The 18,263-nt window shown below is 45.7% G+C and overlaps 1 protein-coding gene across 4 annotated transcripts in view; it reads right to left on the bottom strand.

Moving 5' to 3' along the window:
- Nucleotides 1–769: 769 nt before the first annotated feature.
- The window catches only part of PFKFB3 (6-phosphofructo-2-kinase/fructose-2,6-biphosphatase 3), a 101,235-nt gene continuing 83,741 nt past the window's right edge, over nt 770–18,263 (bottom strand). For 3 of the 4 annotated variants that reach the window (XM_073328838.1, XM_073328843.1, XM_073328839.1), the window contains one exon: nt 770–3,151. In XM_073328838.1, the coding sequence (XP_073184939.1) occupies nt 2,848–3,151 (304 nt within the window). In that variant the 3' untranslated portion in view covers nt 770–2,847. The remainder of the gene's footprint in view (nt 3,152–18,263) is intronic. The other variant, XM_073328840.1, reaches the window with a different exon arrangement.

Consider the following 18,263-nt stretch of genomic DNA (forward strand, 5'->3'; position numbering starts at 1 on the left):
GCCTGGCTTGACAAAGCCCTGGCTGGGACTATTTAGTCGGGGATTGGTCCTGCTTTGAGCAGGAAATTGGACTAGATGACCTCCTGAGGTCTCTTCCAACCCTTATCTTCTATGATTCTATGATTCTAAGTTGGTGTCAATATAGGGGTCATTGGGTGACATTTAATAGCCTGTGATATACAGGAGGCCAAACTGGAAGATCTATTGGTCCCTTCTGGACTTAAGCGCTGTACAAGTGTGGAACATTACCTACAAAACACACAATTCATGGCTCTGGGGACCTGACTTTCAAAGATGCTGAGCAGCTGTAACTGCCTGGGAAGTCTAGAGGAGCTGCAGATGTTCTGCACCTATGAAATCAATCCCACACCTAACGAAGTAAATTTTATGTTCATGAGCCAATGAAGAACCTGATAGTTCCCTGCCTGTCACAGCTTTAAGTTAGGAGTAAGGCCACTGGCACAAGCAGAATTATGTGGGTAGGGAACCAGCGTGGAGCAGAGGGGACCATCAGACCAGAAGGGGAAGTGAATTCAAGAGCCGAGAGTCTTTCCCTGAGGGTACCCTTCCACCAGCCCCCAGACAGTGAAACCGAGGGATGGTTTGCAAGAGCTCTGAAGCTGATTGCCTCTGCTGTGGCAGCACAAAGGGAGAAGGCCCATCTACACCACCACAGCAAAAAGTCTGGGATGACACATCTGCATAAATTATGCACAAATGCTGCATAAATTAATCATGAACTTTGCATAAATTACGCATGCATGTTGCACAAAGTATAAAAATTTTATTAAACCTAATGCTAAAAAATTATATAATACGCAGGTTAAGAAAAGAGTGTCTGTACATGTGGGTATAGTGCTTAGATTATCCACAAATACAAGGTTTTGTTTTTAAAGTCATAAGATATATATAGTGCATAATCAGCAATAACCCAAATTTAGGTGAATAAATGTAACAATACAGTTTAGATATTAGAATCCGAATACTTGGGTACATCACTCATGAAAAGTTATACAGAGAGTTGGTTGTGGAAAGCAAATATAGGAATGAGTGTAAATAGTCCCTCAGGAATTGAGCATTTAGGGTAGATTATCTATTTGGAAAATACAATCCATGAGGAAAGTATTTCAGTTACTTTCCCCATTGCTTTTCTCATTGGCACTCCAGCTCATCCCTTCTGGTATTGCCCATGTCCAGTGATGTGTTTTATGTAGATGTCCCTCGACCATCTGCTGGCGTCTGACACCATGAGTTGCCTCATCAGCCGAGTGTAGCGTTGACCGAGTCCGCTTTCTCTCAACACTCACTCGTTACCGGGGTCCCATGCACTCAAGGCTCCGACGACCAGCGCGTGTGTCTGAACCTGGTAACCCTTAGCTCTCAAGGTTTCAGCTAGAGGGGAATATTTCTTTCGAGCTCGGGTATCTTGGAAGGCGGGGATCCTGTTCTCAAAGGGCACAGTGACATCCACCCTGATGATCTTCTTCCGGTCCTCATTGGCGATGACGGTGTCCGGTCGCAACTGGCGGTCAGTTCTGGGGATGGGGGAGTTCACGGGTGGTGGGATGGCTCTGGCCAGGCGATCTTGGATGGCATTGTGTTGCAGCTGGAATGGAGCTTGCACAAAGTATATTACACTACCTAAACCTCCCAAAACCAGCAGTTCTCCCCCATCTTCCACTCCTTATCCAGTCCATTAGTCCCTCCTCCCCTAACCCCTTCACCAGTCCCTCACACATAAGCCAAGCTCTTCTCTTTGCTTTTGCTGACAAGAGCAGAAAGGAATGCAAAGCTCAGTTACTGACTCTACCCACCATGCATAAGAAACCAAAGGTTTAATTCAGTGAACAAGCCAAGTGGCTCTGAGATACTTTGGCTAAGTTACCTTTGTCCTCAAGGCTTCTGACCCAACTTGCTTATTTGAAAGTAGACTCTGCTCTGTGTACTTTGTTTGGAAATTATTAAAAGATAATAAGCCAGCAAACATGCAATCAAACACATTTATCACCATGCCTAACTACTATGAACTTTTATGGAACTAATTAAGAAAACACAATTATAATATCAAGCTCACAAATTGGAATCGACTCAATAAATCAATAGATTAGCAGTGATACTGAATTGAATCACCAATTTGTCAAGTCATCAAATTAATATAGTCCATAATCAAAAGCATGGAAATTAATACAGCCTATTGTCAATTCTTACAAATACTAATCCCAGGAATTCAAGGAGGCAGTTGTCTGTTTAGTCTCAGTTACAGGAGCTCACTCACGGCAAGATAATCAACTGGACCCCTGGAAAGTTTTGGAATCAAAACCAAACTGGTTTAAGGGCTTGTCTACACTTAAAATGCTGCAGTGAATCAGTGAAAACACTGCCTACGCTGAGGGGAGGGGTTCTCCCGTCGTGACAGATACTCCACTTCCCCAAGAGGCAGTTGCTAGGTCAATGGGAAAATTCTCCCATCCACCTAGCACTTTCTACACCAAGGGTTAGATCAGTTTAACTGTGTCGCTCAGGGCTATGGATTTTTCACCCCCCTGAGCTACATAGTTATATCAACCTAGTTTCCTAGTATAGATCAGGCCTAACTTTGCTTTGAGGCCTGAATGGTAGGTTCTTTCTGGAGTTCATGCTTACTGAGGGCTTGGCTACACTTGCGAGTTACAGTGCAATAAAGGAGCCCCGGGTGCACTAGGTCACTCCCCGTCCACACTGGCAAGGCACGTAGAGCACTCTGACTCCGTGGCTGGTCTGCTCCTGGTACTCCACCTCGGCAAGTGGAATAACATTTGCTGCGCCCCCGCTAGAGCATTGCGATGCCAGAGTGGATGCCCTGGTCTGTTAGTGTGCTCTGATCGGCCTCCAGAAGTGTCCCACAATGCCTGTGCTAGCCACTCTGGTCATCACTTTGAACTCTACTGCCCTGCCCTCAGGTGACCAACCATTGGACCCGTCCTTTAAATTCTCTGGGAATTTTGAAAATCCTCTTCCTGTTTGCTCAGCCAGGCGTGGAGCGCTCTCAGATAATCTTTCCAGGTGATCATGCCTCCACGCACCAGGTGATCCCCAGTATAGAGCAATGGCAAGGTGCTGGATCTCATCAGTGTTTGGGGGAGGAAGCTGTCCAGTCCCAGCTGCGCTCCAGCTGTAGGAATTATGATAATGAATTATGAATTATGAATGAATTATGAAATAAAAGATCAAAAGAGGCACCAGACTAATAGAGAAATTAAGATACATACTCGTATTCATGTACCTTGGTTACAGACACCTTAGAAAAACCTAAGCCAGACAGACAGATAGGAATCCTTTTGCCCACCACTAAAATGCGGTCATTTCTGGGGTAGAATGAGACAACTGTTGATCAAAGCACAGCAAGTAAAGAAAGGTGTCATAGCCCATTGCAACTCTGGAGGACATAGGTAGGCAAAATGAGATTGCACATATTCAAGGCTGGCCAGGATGTCAGTGATTGATAAACTTCCTACTCTTGCAGAAAATTAAATCAGGTTTTTAATGACTGCAACTGTTCAGGACATGAGCTCATACAAAAGCAACAGGGCCATATCCTGGCCCCTGCTACAGCTGCTTTACACTACCCTGGGATCTTAATTGTCTGGCGCAGGATTCCTCCAGCCTAAGGGAAACCTCAGGTGGTACAGAGCCAGAAAGGCTCAGAAGTGTAGGACTGGAAGGGACCTCAGCAGATCATCTAGTCCAGTCCCCTGCACTCAAGGCACGACTAAGTAATAACTAGACCATTCCTGACAAGTGTTTGTCTAATCTCTTTTTTAAAATCTCCAATGATGGAGATTCCACAACCTCCCTGGGTAATTTGTTCCAGTGCTTAACTATCCTGACAGTTAGGAAGTTTTTCATAATGTCCAACCTACATCTCCCTTTCTGAAATTTAAGCCCATTGCTTCTTGTCTTAACCTCAGAGGTTAAGGAAAACAATTTTTCGTCTTCCTTGTAAAAACCTTTTATGTACTTGAAAATTGTTATAATGTCCCTTCTCAGTCTTCGCTTCTCCAGATTAAACAAACCCAATTTTTTCAATCTTCCCTCATAAATCATGTTTTCTAGACCTTTCATCATTTTTGTTGCCCTCCTCTATACTTTCCCCAATTTGTCTATATCTTTCCTGAACTGTGATGCCCAGAACTGGACACAATATTCCAGTTGAGGCTTAATCAGCACGGAGTAAAGCAGAAGAATTACTTCTCGTGTCTTGCTTACAACACTCCTGAGAATACATCCCAGACTAATGTTTTCTTTTTTTTGCAACAGTGTTACACTGTTGACTCACATTTAGCTTGTGATCCACTATGACCCCTCAGATCCCTTTCCACAGTTCTCCTTCCTATGCAGTTATTTCCCATTTTGTATGTGTGCAACTGATTGTTCCTTCCTAAGTGGAGTACTCTGTATTTGTCCTTATTGAATTTCATTCTATTTACTTCAGACCATTTCTTCAGTTTGTCCAGATCATTTTGAATTTTAATCCTGTCCTCCAAAGCACTTGCAACACCTCCCAGCTTGGTAACATCCACAAACTTTATCAGTGTACTCTCTGTGCCATTATTTAAATCGTTGATGAAGATATTGAACAGAACCGGACCCAGGACCGATCCCTGTGGGACCCCACTTGTTATGCCCTTCCAGCTTGACTGTGAACCACTGATAACTACTCTCTGGGAATGGTTTTCCAAACAGTTATGCACCTACCTCATAGTAGCTCTATCTAGGTTGTATGTCCTTTGTTTGTTTATGAGAAGGTCATGCAATACTGTATCAAAAGCCTTACTAAAGTGAAGATATACCACATTTACCTCTATACCCGGCTCCCCATCCACAAGGCTTGTTATCCTCTCAAAGAAAGCTATCGGGTTGGTCTGACAAGATTTGTTCTTGACAAATCCATGCTGACTGTTACTTTTCACCTTATTATCTTCTAGGTGTTTGCAGATTGATTGCTTGATTATTTGCTCCATTATCTTTCCGGGTACAGAAGTTAAGCTGACTGGTTGTAATTCCCCTGGGTTGGCCTTATTTTTCTTTTTATAGATGGGCACTATATTTGCCCTCTTTCAATCCTCTGGAATCTCTCCCATCTTCCACATCTTTTCAAAGATAATGGCTAATGGCTCAGATATCTCCTTAGTCAGCAGCTTGAGTTTTCCAGAATGTATTTAATCAGGCCCTGCCGGTTTGAAGATATCTAACTTGTTTAAGTAATTTTTAACTTGTTCTTTCCCTATTTTAGCCTCAGATCCTACCTCTTGTTCACTGACATTCACTATGTTAGATGTCCGATCACTACTAACCTTTTGGTGAGAATTGGAACAAAAAAAGGCATTTAGCACTTCTGCTACTTCCACATTTTCCATTATTGGCTTTCCTTCCTCATTGAGTAACGGGCCTATCCTTGGTCTTCCTCTTGCTTCTCATGTATTTGTAGAATGTTTTCTTGTTACCCTGTATGTCTCTAGCTAGTTTAATCTCATTTTGTGCCATGGCCTTGTTCATTTTGTCCCTACATGCTTGTGTGGGTTTTTTGGATTTTTTTTATACTCATCCTTCGTAACTTGACCTACTTTCCACTTTTTGTGGGACTTGTTTTTGCGTTTCAGATCATTGAAGATCTCCTGGTTAAGCCAGGGTGTCCTCTTGCCAGACTTCCTATCTTTCCTACACAGTGAGACTGTTTGCTTTTGTGCCCTTAATAATGTCTCTTTGAAAAACTGCCAACGCTCTCAAACTGGTTTCCCCCTAAGGCTATGTCTATGCTACAAAGATAAATCTACGAAGATAAGTCAACTTACAGCCACTGCATTAATTATTACAGTGGCTATTGTCCACACTACCCTCCTTCTGTCGGTGGTGCACATCCTGACTGAAGAGAGGCAGTGTGGGGGATTGAGAGCCAGGGCTCTCCACTCCATGCAGCTCCCCACCAGTACACCAGCTGCTCTGCAGAGCTTCTCACCTCCTCTATCCCAGCCAGGAGCAGGGGGAAAGTTGCTCAGGGCTTCTCACCTCCGGTGGGGAGATCCACACCCAGAGTCCGGTCAGCTGCCATGCTCCCAGTGGGGAGCAGGGAGCCGGGACCCCGGAGGCAGCAGGGCTCCATGTGAGGAGCAGGGAATCTGGGCAACAGCCCAAGCCAAGAGCCTGGGTGGCAGCTCAGCTTGGAGAGGATACCAGGCAGCAGCTGCTTTCTTGTCAATTTGACGGCTCCAGTAAGCTATGAAATTGACAAGAATGAAAGCCAACAGCCCATGTAAGCAACACAGTGTCTACACAGACACTGCATCACCCTAACTACACTGACATAAGCCCTATGCCTCTCGTGGAGGTGGTTTTATTATGTCGGCATCGCAGGCGAGTTACATCAGTGGGAGGAGCATTTCAGCGTCTACCCCTCCACTGTTTTGTCAACAACAGCTGGCTTTTAGTTTTGTCGACAAAACTGTGTAGTGTAGACAAGGCCTTAGGCACCCTTCCGATGGGATCTTCCCTACCAACTCCCTGAGTTTGCTCAAGTCTGCCTTCCTGAAATGTATTATCTTTATTGTGCTGTTTTCCCTCCTACCATGCCTTAGTATCATGAACTCACCATTTCATGATCCCTTCACCCCAAAAAAGCCTCACCCACCTGTTCTTCCTGGTAAGGTGGTCTATAGCAGATCTCTACCATGGCATCATCCTTGGGTTTTTTTACCCCTTTTATCCTTACCCAGGGCAGGACATCTCCTTTCCTTGGGAAGGCACAACACACATTGGTTTTGCTTGCTGTACAACAGCTTTCTTTCGGGGAAAGCTTTTATTCCCCTGACATTATAAAACAGGCCCTCAAGACGCTCTGTGCAAAATGACCACCATGGAACCGGAAACAGTGCAGTTTGCCTGCTTCCATTGCAAACCAGATAGTTACGAGTGAATCTGGTTTATGATTTTGCATCAAAACCATGTGAAATTGGCAGTTTCTTGAGCCTCAGAGTTTCCAGGCAAAGCTGGGTGAGTCTTGACTGTTATGACCTGGTTTCACTTTGAGTTTCGGGATTGGTCTGAAACTGAAACTCAGGGCTTGGGTGTGTGTGAATCTACTTGTACTGAAAGTGAATCAGGCATTAGCCCAAACCTTAGCAAACTGAAATTAATGACCCTACCCTTCTATGTCAATTCACAGCTTGCGCCCATTCCCATCTAAATCAGAAGATGGTTTGTCATTGGCTTATATGGGGCAGGACTGAACCCTCAGCCTGTGCTACAGTACCTGGCATGCCACTCCTCCCAGGCTTAGCTACTTTCTCTTTAGACTGAAAAGCTATAAAAGGTGTATTAGCATTAGGGACAGGAAGAATTCTGTAACTGACTAATCCTAGTTAATTTTACTGGATCCTTTGTACATTTTGCATTGACCTCTCAGAGAATTAGTTTAAATAAAAAGTGAATGCATTTATCTGGAGTCAGTACATCTGCCATTTGTGCAGCCTAATGTCTGTAGAGGTGGAATATCCTCATCCATCTTAACCAGTAATCATGATCGTTGAGGTTAGAACCATGCAACAACAGGAAATTCTCCCAAATTTCAACTAACAGGGACTCAGTAGTAAAATGTATCTAATTCAAAGGAGATGATCAAGGGCCCAATTCTTACCATGCTACTGGCATAGTCTTTACTACTTTTTGTCATAAAACATGCCTAGTCTACGGAGGACCATTGCACCAGCCAGAGTGACCACAGTTGATGGCATCGCACCAGGCATTGTGTAGTGAAGTTCCCAGATCTGGCCCAATCCTACAAATCCATGAATCTCTGGGGTGGCCCTGCGAGCAGTGCCAGGTAAGGTCAGGGTGTACACCACTTTGTGTGTCAGTTTGAGAGCACAATCTGCTGGGGTGGCTTGGTCCATCTTGGCGACACGGCTGAAGAGCATGCCATGCTGCTTCTGAATATGATGAGCAATTGGAGGAAGGCCAGATCTCTGCTAGATTGTGACATTTTCATGCTGATAGCGCATCTGGATAGCAACTCCAAGCCTGCCTACAAGAGGGTCCAGATTTCTGACCCAGATAGCAATATAGGTAGTAGACAGGTTTGACAGGTCCCAAACTTTGTCTTGGCACAAAGATGTTTTTGCATCCAGAAGCAAGACATAAACGTTGTAGTCTTTACAACTGCGAGGGACTCCAGTTTATTCAAAGGAGCTATCCAGGGTAGTAAAGCACTCCACATGGGAGTAGGGCCCAGAGCCTCAAAGGTATGTAGGCAACTCCCATTGATTTCAGTGGAAGTTAGGCACCTAAATACCTTTGCAGCTCTGGGCCGAAGTTTAAAGGACTCAAGCCTACGTTAGGTCAATGGATTTGGTGACCGATTGTTGAATGGAAATACAATTGCTCACAATGTCCAGTTGCTGGGATTGATCACTGCCTGATGCTTCAGAAGAAGGGGAAATAATTATCCACAAACAAACCAGGTAAGGGCTCTACCAACAGTTCAATTCTGTATTAGGGTCAAAATTCTGTCTTGATAGCTGCAATGATCAGTTTATGCCCTGACTAGTGCAATTTGATTGTTCATAGAATCATAAAAGATTAGGTTAGAAGAGACCTCAGGAGGTCATCGAGTCCAACCCCCTGCTCAAAGCAGGACCAACCCCAGCTAAATCATCCCAGCCAGGGCTTTGTCAAGCCGGGCCTTAAAAACCTCTAAGGATGGAGATTCCACCACCTCCCTAGGGAACCCATTCCAGTGCTTCACCGCCCTCCTTGTGAAATAGTGTTTCCTAATATCCAACCTAGACCTCCCCCACGGCAACTTGAGACCATTACTCCTTGTTCTGTCATCTGCTACCACTGAGAACAGCCTAGCTCCATCCTCTTTGGAACCCCCCTTCAGGTAGTTGAAGGCTGCTATCAAATGCCGCCTCACTCTTCTCTTCTGCAGACTAAATAAGCCCAGTTCCCTCAGCCTCTCCTTGTAAGTCATGTGCCCCAGTCCTCTAATCATTTTTATTGCCCTCCGCTGGACTCTCTCCAATTTTTCCATATCCTTTCTGTAGTGGGTGGTCCAAAACTGGAGACAGTACTCCAGAGGTGGCCTCACCAGTGCCGAATAGAGAAGAATAATCACTTCCCTCCATCTGCTGGCAATGCTCCTACTAATGCAGCCCGAGATGCCATTAATCTTCTTGGCAAAAAGGGCACACTGCTGACTCATATCCAGCTTCTCATCCACTGTAATCTCCAGGTCCTTTTCTGCAGAACTGCTGCTTAACCAGTCGGTCCCCAGCCTGTAGCAGTGCATGGGATTCTTCCGTCCTAAATGCAGGACTCTGCACTTGCCCTTGTTGAACCTCATCCGATTTCTTTTGGCCCAATCCTCCAATTTGTCTAGGTCACTCTGGACCCTATCCCTCCCGTCCAGCATATTTACCTCTCCCGCCACCACTTAGTGTCATCCGTGAACTTGTCGAGGGTGCAATCCATCCCATCATCCAGATCATTAATGAAGATGTTGAACAAAACCAGCCCCGGGACTGACCCCTGGGGCACTCTGCTTGATACCTGCTGCCAACTAGACATCGAGCCATTGATCACTACCCGTTGAGCATGACAATCTAGCCAGCTTTCTATCCAATTTATAGTCAATTAATCCAATTCATACTTCTTCAACTTGCTGGCAAGAATACTATGGGAGACCATATCAAAATCTTTACTAAAGTCAAGGTATATCATGTCCACCACTTTCCCCATATCCACAGAACCAGTTATCTCATCATAGAAGGCAATCAGGTTGGTCAGGCATGACTTGCCCTTAGTGAATCCATGTTGACTGTTCTTGATCACCTTCCTCTCCTCCAAGTGCTTCAAAATGGATTCCTTGAGGACCTGCTCCATGATTTTTCCAGGGACTTAAGTGAGGCTGACCAGTCTGTGGTTCCCCAGATTCTCCTTCTTCCCTTTTTAAAAGACGGGCACTATATTTGGCTTTTTTCAATTGTCTGGGACCTCCTCCGATCGCCATGAGTTTTCAAAGATAATGGCCAATGGCTCTGCAATCTCATCAGCCAACTCCTTCAGCATCCGTAGATGCATTGCATCTGGCCCTATGGACTTGTGCATGTCCAGCTTTTCTATATAGTCCTTAACTATATGTTCTTTCACCACTGAGGGCTGCTCACCTCCTCCCCATACTGTGCTGCCCAGTGCACCAGTCTGGGAGCTGACCTTGTCTGTGAAGACTGAGGCAAAAAAAGCATTGAGTACTTCAGCTTTTTCCACATCATCTGTCACTAGGTTGCCTCCCCCATTCAGTAAGGGTCCCACACTTTCCCTGACCACCTTCTTGTTGCTAACATACCTGTAGAAACCCTTCTTGTTACCCCTCACATCCCTTGCTAGCTGCAACTCCAATTGTGTGTTGGCCTTTCTGATTATACCCCTGCTTGCTCGAGCAATATTTTTATAGTCCTTCCTAGTCATCTGTCCAAGTTTCCACTTCTTGTAAGCTTCCTTTTTTGTGCTTAAGCTCACCAGAGATTTCTATGTTAAGCCAAGCTGGTTGCCTGCCATATTTGCTATTCTTTCTGCACGTCGGGATGGTTTGTTCCTGTGCCCTCAATAAGCCTTCTTTAAAATACAATCAGCTCTCCTGGACTCCCTTCCCCTTCATATTAGCCTCCCAGGGGATCCTGCCCGTCAGTTCCCTGAGGGAGTCAAAGTCTGCTTTTCTGAAGTCCAGGGTCCATATTCTGCTGCTCTCCTTTCTTCCTTTCGTCAGGATCCTGAACTCAACTATCTCATGGTCACTGCTGCCCAGGTTGCCACCCACTTCTACTTCCCCTACCAATTCTTCCCTGTTTGTGAGCAGCAGGTCAAGAGGAACACGGCCCCTAGTTGGTTGCTCCAGCACTTGCACCAGGAAGTTGTCCCCAACACTCTCCAAAAACTTCCCGGATTGCCTGTGCACTGCTGTATTGCTCTGCCAGCAGACGTCAGGGTGATTGAAGTCCCCCATGAGAACCAGGGCCTGTGATCTGGAAACTTCTGTTAGTTGTCCAAAGAAAGCCTCGTCTACCTCATCCTCCTGGTCCGGTGGGCTATAGCTTGTTCATATCCAGCATGAATTATGTGCTAATAGCAGAGCTGGTCAGAAAGTGGCATTTCTGTTTCATGAGAAATTTCAAACTTAAAAAAAATCATTCCAAATCAAAATTAAAAGTTGAAAGTTTGAAATTCCACATGGTGCAAAAATTCTGATTTTTTTTCAAAGTCAGAACCATCTAAATGTTTCATTTCAATAATGTCCAATCACTTCCTTTTGATAATGTCAAAGCACTTCATTTTGCTACAGAAAAAAACATTTCATTTTGGTAACATTGATTCATTGCACGTAGATTATTATATTGTAATATATTATAATGTCTAAATAAAATAAATCAGAACAAACTATTTCAATGTTATCGAAACAAAACAAGAAAGTCAAAAAACAGTCTGCCTTTTCCCAATCAAAATCAACACATCCCCATGAAACATTTTAATTTGGACAAAATTGCATTTTTGATAGAAAACTCTTTCAGAGACATTATTTATCATTTATCAGAAAACTATCCTTTCATTTTAAAAAGCCTTCCACAGCATTGACCTCAGACTCCTGCAGCAGTGAGTCCCACAAGTCTCCAAATAGAACACATTCAAAGAAGCAATTGTATGTAAAATGTTTGTATGGGTCTGCTGGATTTTTAACAATAGTGTCATGAGCCCAATGTTAAGTGACCGTAAATTGCATTTCACTAGGAAGTCAGTTTCATTGTTGCACATTAACATTTCAATGTCTTTTCCTGGAGTCTGTTTATTTATTTGCTGCTTGACCTAGTGTTGCTTTCTCGGTTCAAAACCCACAAGTGATGCACAGATAGGATGACTCATGTTATTATCTGAAGGCAGATCAGTGGCCTGTTCAAAATGAATGTGTTGGTCTCTGTTTATTCATAGCGGACAGCTATCCGCATCACAGAAAGTGTCAGCATTGTGAGCACTAATTGGCCCTCTAACTGGCAGTCTCAGCAGAGGTGCCTAGGACAGACTGGGCTATGGAGACTGAACTGCCCTACAAATCAGCACACCATGGAGACAGATCGGCCCAGCAGTGTGGCAGAAGCCAATACCTATGCTGCAGATACGCATCAATAGATGATTTCAGACTCCAGAGCTGTCTGGCCAGCAGCCTTTGCATGAAAAGAAAAGGTGACTCTAGATGAACTTGGAATACACAAGCTCAGGTTTCCACCACCAAATCAGCTCTTCACACTCAGCCCAGCTTTTCAGCTGTGGCAAAGAGCCCAGTTCCTCTGAGGCCGGCTGGCTGGCATCCTTGCAGTTCTTGATCTTCTGCCTACCAATCATCAGCTGTGGTCCTGTAGCTGACAGACCACGGTGCAATGGGTCTTACGAGGCAGCAGAAACTGCACTGGCAGGCTGTTCCAGGGAAAGAAAGCAGCAATGGGGTTGTATGTGAGCCTGGCAGGGGCTGGCATCTTACAATGGGGCATCTTTTCCAGCAGTTGGGAAGAAGCAATTAGCATTCTACTGAGCCATGCTGCGGTGCTGCACTGCACATTCATGAGGACCCGGCGGCCCCGGGCTTCAAATATTCAGACACTGACATGCAATTGTGTGCTGCATTCCAAAGGATGAATAGCATTGGCCTAAATTCCAGACACAGCTACTCAGCATGACACCCGCTCCCAGAACACACACACACACACACATTTCCCTTACGGCGTGAAGAGCTGTCGAAATTGTTAAGTCATGCAGAAGACACACTCTCCCTGTCCTCTCTAGCCCTCCCTCCACCACCACTTCACGTGCTGAAATGGATTCTTTGTATAGACTTACACATGCCCTCCCCCGCCCCGCCCCCCCCAGCAAGCCATCTAGGGTGCCTAGATGCGGTAGCAATAGGGGCCTTAGAGATACCATAGACAGACAGACAGCCCTTTATAGCATGTCCATTACCACCTCCCTGGCTGTGCATGGCGTTTCGAAAGCATCTCCCTCCGTTTTTCTGTGAGCTTCAGTGCAAGGGGGCGAGTGTGGTGTCAAGTGGGCTGCAATGAATTCTAGCTGCATACAAAGTAAAATCTTTGGGCGAATGGTAATGTGACCTGTTGGGTGGATAAGGGCACCAAAACAAATGAAGATCTTAATGAAACTTTACAATAGTAAACAGTGACGTTGTGTGGGCCCCGCCCACCTTTAGTTGGAGTAAATTATTTCTGCCTTGCTTCTTATTATTTACGTCTCACTAGCCCAGGACTTTAGGAGGAAACTGGAAGACTCCTTCTTACAGTACTTTTAACGTACACAATCCAACTTGTCCTGGTCCACTTGTCGCCGACTACTGCTGGCTTTTTTTACAGACCATTTTATGCGACAGACTGAATCAGACTTTTGTTACCCTGGACAACTTAGAGTACAGGCCTCTGCATGACAGCTCAGTCCTAATGGGAGATCTGAGACTGGTCTCTGTCATAGAACCATAAGGTTAGACGGGACCACAAGGGTCATCTACTCTAACCCCCTGCCAAGACATAGGGTTTGTTGTAGAGTCCATGCTCATAGGTGCTTGCAATAAACCCGTGTGCTGGTTTAATAAACCTGGAAAATGCCCGTTATTACAAATTAACAATGATGTTTGATTATTGTTTTATTATTTTATTACATATTTATGTGGCTACCAAAGTGTGCTAGACACCTTACAGACAAATGAGAAAATAAAGTCCCTTATCTGAGGAGCTTACAAAAAAGGGCTAGATTCTGATAGCTTTACTCACATTCATTGTATATTACTCTCAGAGTAAAGTACTACTCAGTGTGAGGGATAACTCAGTGGTTTGAGCATTGGCCTGCTAAACCCAGGGTTGTGAGTTCAATCCTTGAGGGGGCCATTTGGGATCGGGGCAAAAATTGGGGATTGGTCCTGCGTTGAGCAGGGGGTTGGACTAGATGACCTCCTGAGGTCCCTTCCAACTCTGGTATTCTATGATTCTATTTGAGTAAGAGCCCTAAATAGTGGCATCCCTTTATGGGAAACCCCGACCAAATTTAATCAAGATGAAACCAATAAGGTTGGACAGCCATTCATTAGGGTTCTACAGAAATTACTCTTCAGTGCCACAGGAGCTGATTGCCAGCTGGTGCATGATGTCAGAGCTCCACGGATGGAACTTCGACAATTTACACCAGCTGAGGATCTGCCCCAGAGCATTCAATAGCGCATGAAATCCTTCCTCTAGGTCTTTTCGTACCATCGTCCCATTCCACTGCAGCAATGTAATTTGCTATTACATCCTGTAGAACTTCACCATAAGGGCACACATGACGGGCGGCATGGTGAGATGCAACAAGATGCAAATGGTTAAATCCATCTTGCCCTGTTCTAAGCACCCTTCGATCTGGGGAGGACTAAGTATTTTTAAACCTCCTGGAGAAAATAATGTTCCTTGCTAGCCAAAATCCATCTGAGGACGGTGGTTTTGCTTGCATATCAGCCTCCAATGTTGGAGGGTGTAATGTATGCACGAAGTCTGGTTTGGATCACATTTATGATGGGCGGGGGGAGGTTCCTTGCTGTTGACTTATTTCTTTTGATAGACAGAGCAGTGAAAAGGCAAGGCCCATATCTGGAAATAGTCCCTATATTGACCAAAATCACAGCCTTACCTCTGGGATTTAAACTGCTTCTGGGAACATCTGGATTTTTGGTTGCACACATTCTAGTACTTTCATCCAGGGTGATGTTTCTTCACTCGATCATGATTATCATTTCTGCTCGTGTCTAAACTTCAGTGATACTTTTTGGTCACAGCCATTTGTTTGGGCCAGATGCTTGGCCTGTGTAAAGCTCCATTGACATGGATTTGAACATGAATTTAGCACTGGTACCAGGTCTGGCGTTAAAAATCCATGAAACTGAGATCTTTTATTTATCCAAAAGCAGAATGGGCAGCCGCAATGCAAGCTTCTCCAGTAAAGATCTATGCTGATCTGTAGGCCCACCATTCAACAAGCTCCATGCAATTTTTGGACCTTGGACAATGATGATCAATAGGGAAGCTTGTAGTGAGTCTTCTAAGACTGCCAACAAATTATCTTCTCAAACCCTTTAACTAGGAGTTGGTAGGTTCTGTCTCATAGCTACGTGTTTGCTAGGAACTGAGCTGGGATCACCAACTCGTTTGACCTAGACTAGTTTTTCTGTGTAATTAACTAGCTTGCCCACAGACTCAAGGAAGCTAGAATTAGAAAAGACGAACTAGCCCATCTCTAGTTGTGTGCTTGGCTTTGGGTCTGGTTGTCCCCAAGGAAAGGGGGCAAGTTACGAAATAGTCTCAGAGGGCCTGATCTGAAGGCAATGGAAATCAATGGCACGAGTCACCATCAGCTTTGACTCAAGGTCTTTGGGTGATCTTTAGAAACCTAAAACAGTTTAATTGGCATACATTTTAGTTCCATCGATTTTGGTCAAATTCACTAGGCGTTTGATTGGCAGGACAAGCTTGCCAAGTGTTGCTAAAGTGTAGGGAAAAGACAGGTCTGTGGAGCGTCTGTCAGTGGGTATGATACACCCAGGAGGGCATTTCACACACTGTGTTTGGGGATTGATCCGCTGTGACATTCCTGCAACAGGCCATCTCTGCCATCGCTCTCCTTTCTCCGAGGGTCCAGCACCGTCTTTCGTCCTCACTCTTTGAGACATCCTTTATGCTTCCTGATAGCGTATGGAAATCTTTGTCACACTTCCTTGGAGATTGTGGAGTAGAAAGTATCTCTCTGGTTCCATCTCTCCTTTGTCCCACTGGCTGCATAGTTACTCTTCTCTGGGGTTAGGCTGTGCTCTATGCCTCTAGCGCGTGGCCACTGAGGATACATCTTCATAGCACAGTTAGCTAAACTCTAACTAGCTGACCCAAGTGATGCTGATGCTTGAGGCAGTCATGCAACAATTCAGCAGTGGCTAATCCAATCACTCTGTGCTGCTAATCCAATCCCACTGTGTAACTCAATCGTTGTTCTGAAATCTTGTTGCTCCCGCTTGAGGGGGGGCTAGAGTGCTGACTCAAGCCACCTGCTGCAGCGAAGTTAAGCCGGGTGTCCGTACTCATATTCTGCCTCAGAACAGGCAGGGGGGCGTCTTTGCGGGGGGCGGGGAATGTGTTTTGTTTGGGTGGGGGTCGAGAAGCGTAGTGGGGATGCTACCCTTGTGAACAGAGCTGTGGAGCACTTGCTGGTGGTCAGTAGAGAGCTGGTTTGTCCCACGGTCCTGGGCTACGCGGCTTTGTTTTTATTGTATTAAGAGCAAGATAACAATACATTCCACTCTGGCCAAACATTACATTTCCATGCAGGCAATCGCTGTGTCTCTCCAGGGACACTAGCCAACTACCTGTGGGAGCAGGGGTGCTGGAACAATTTGTGGAGTGGGGGTGCAGAGAGCCATTGAACCAAACTATAAACTATAAATCCTGTATATGATGGGAACCGCTTCAAGCCAGGGGGAGAGGCAGTACCCCTCGTTCTAGCACCTATGCATGGGAAGGAAGGAGGTCGGAGCGATTGCAAATCGGCGGGGAAGTGTGGCTACATTGTTGAGCCAGGGTCTGCCCTAGGAAAACATCAGGGGACCCCTGCTTTATAGGAACCACGACCGAGACTGACCTGCTCTATGATTAGTCCTGCTGGAAAACGAGACCTCCTGTTAGGAAGGGAATTTTATTTTTGGAAACGCTAGAAATAGTTCTAGTTGTAGCCAGGTAAAGAACCGAGCAGGTTGGAAATACTTTGTAGCAAGCTGAAGAATGTTGAAGAAACTGCTCTGTACGATCAGAAGTGCTGGAAGAAGGGGTGCTGGGGGTGCAACTGCACCCCTGGCTTGAAGCGGTTCCCATCGTATACAGGGTTTAGAGTTTGGTTCAATGGCTCTCAGCCCCCCCACTATACACATTGTTCCAGTGCCCCTGTGTATGATCAGAGGAAGTTTTTTTAACTCTCAGTGCCCGCAGACGGAAGGCCCCACTTCCTTAGGGCTCGGTAAGCACTGTCCTGTGGGCACGCATGACAAGGCCCCCGAGGCCTCTGGAGAGTTAATGCCATTCATCAAAAATAAGCTGGCCCTTTAAGACTTCCCGGGTGAGACCCGAGATGGTGTGGCGTTATGTTCTCCCTTCCCCCACTGCCCTGCCCAGAGTCCATTGACCATGTAACAGGGAGTAAGTGGTGTGATTTAAAACACAACCCTTGGTTAACAAGGGCAGAGCAGGAGCCGCACGGCTCCATTCTTCGGCCCCTTCCTTTCCAGCATGCAAATCCCCTGTGTCCGAAGTTGCTCTTCTCCACCTTGCACAGCATCTTGCAGAGAAGCATCGCCTGATCTCTCCCAAGATCCAATTAGAATCCAGGCCCTTCTGCCCCACGCCCCCCTTGGGAAGGCAGGAGTTGTCCTCTTCGCCCTTGCTCGGCCCTTCTGCAGTCAGTCGCCAAGGTAACGGAGCACAGAAACGAGTGGGCCAGCTATTTCGGGCCAGCTCCCTGAAGGATGGTTCAGCATCCATTAACCCTTTTGGAGCTGCGTGTTATGTGGGCAGGGGATGCTGATGTTCTCTTGATACATTCCAACCTCTGTCTCTGCCAGAGCGATTGGGAGTGGCGGGTGAAAAGATACCAGGGACTTCACTTCCCCCTCGTAACTCATCATGTAGAGCCCGCAGGCTCGCTGTTTTCCCCACATTTGGAATTTCCTGGGCGTTTTCTTTTCTTTCCCTCTCTGCACACAGTCGACATAGATTGAAGCCCATGGACAACTGCGCTATCTCTGTGCAAATGCAACAATCTTCCCTTTGCCTTCTGCGGTCTCAAGATTGAATTTTTTTTTGGTAAGTCCCAAGAGATCACAGCATTAATAAACACCACGCAGTGCGGTGGGTAAGGCCTCAGGTAACCACGGCAGAGGGGAAAACCGTTGCATTATTAGTAGGGGTATGTCTGAGTGACTGACTAAAGGCACATCTCTCTGTCCAAGGTACTTGGAGCCTCCTAGGACCACAGTATCTGGGCACCTTACATCCTTTAACAGTGTTCACCTCACAACAATATAGGGCATTGCCAGCAGCCTCATGACACAGATTTGCTCAACGTCACCCAGGAAGTCTGCAGCAGAGCTCAGGTCTCCTAAGTCCTAGCCCAGC

The sequence above is a fragment of the Lepidochelys kempii genome, chromosome 1 (genome assembly GCF_965140265.1).
Source record: "Lepidochelys kempii isolate rLepKem1 chromosome 1, rLepKem1.hap2, whole genome shotgun sequence".
NCBI classification, from domain to species: domain Eukaryota; kingdom Metazoa; phylum Chordata; order Testudines; family Cheloniidae; genus Lepidochelys; species Lepidochelys kempii.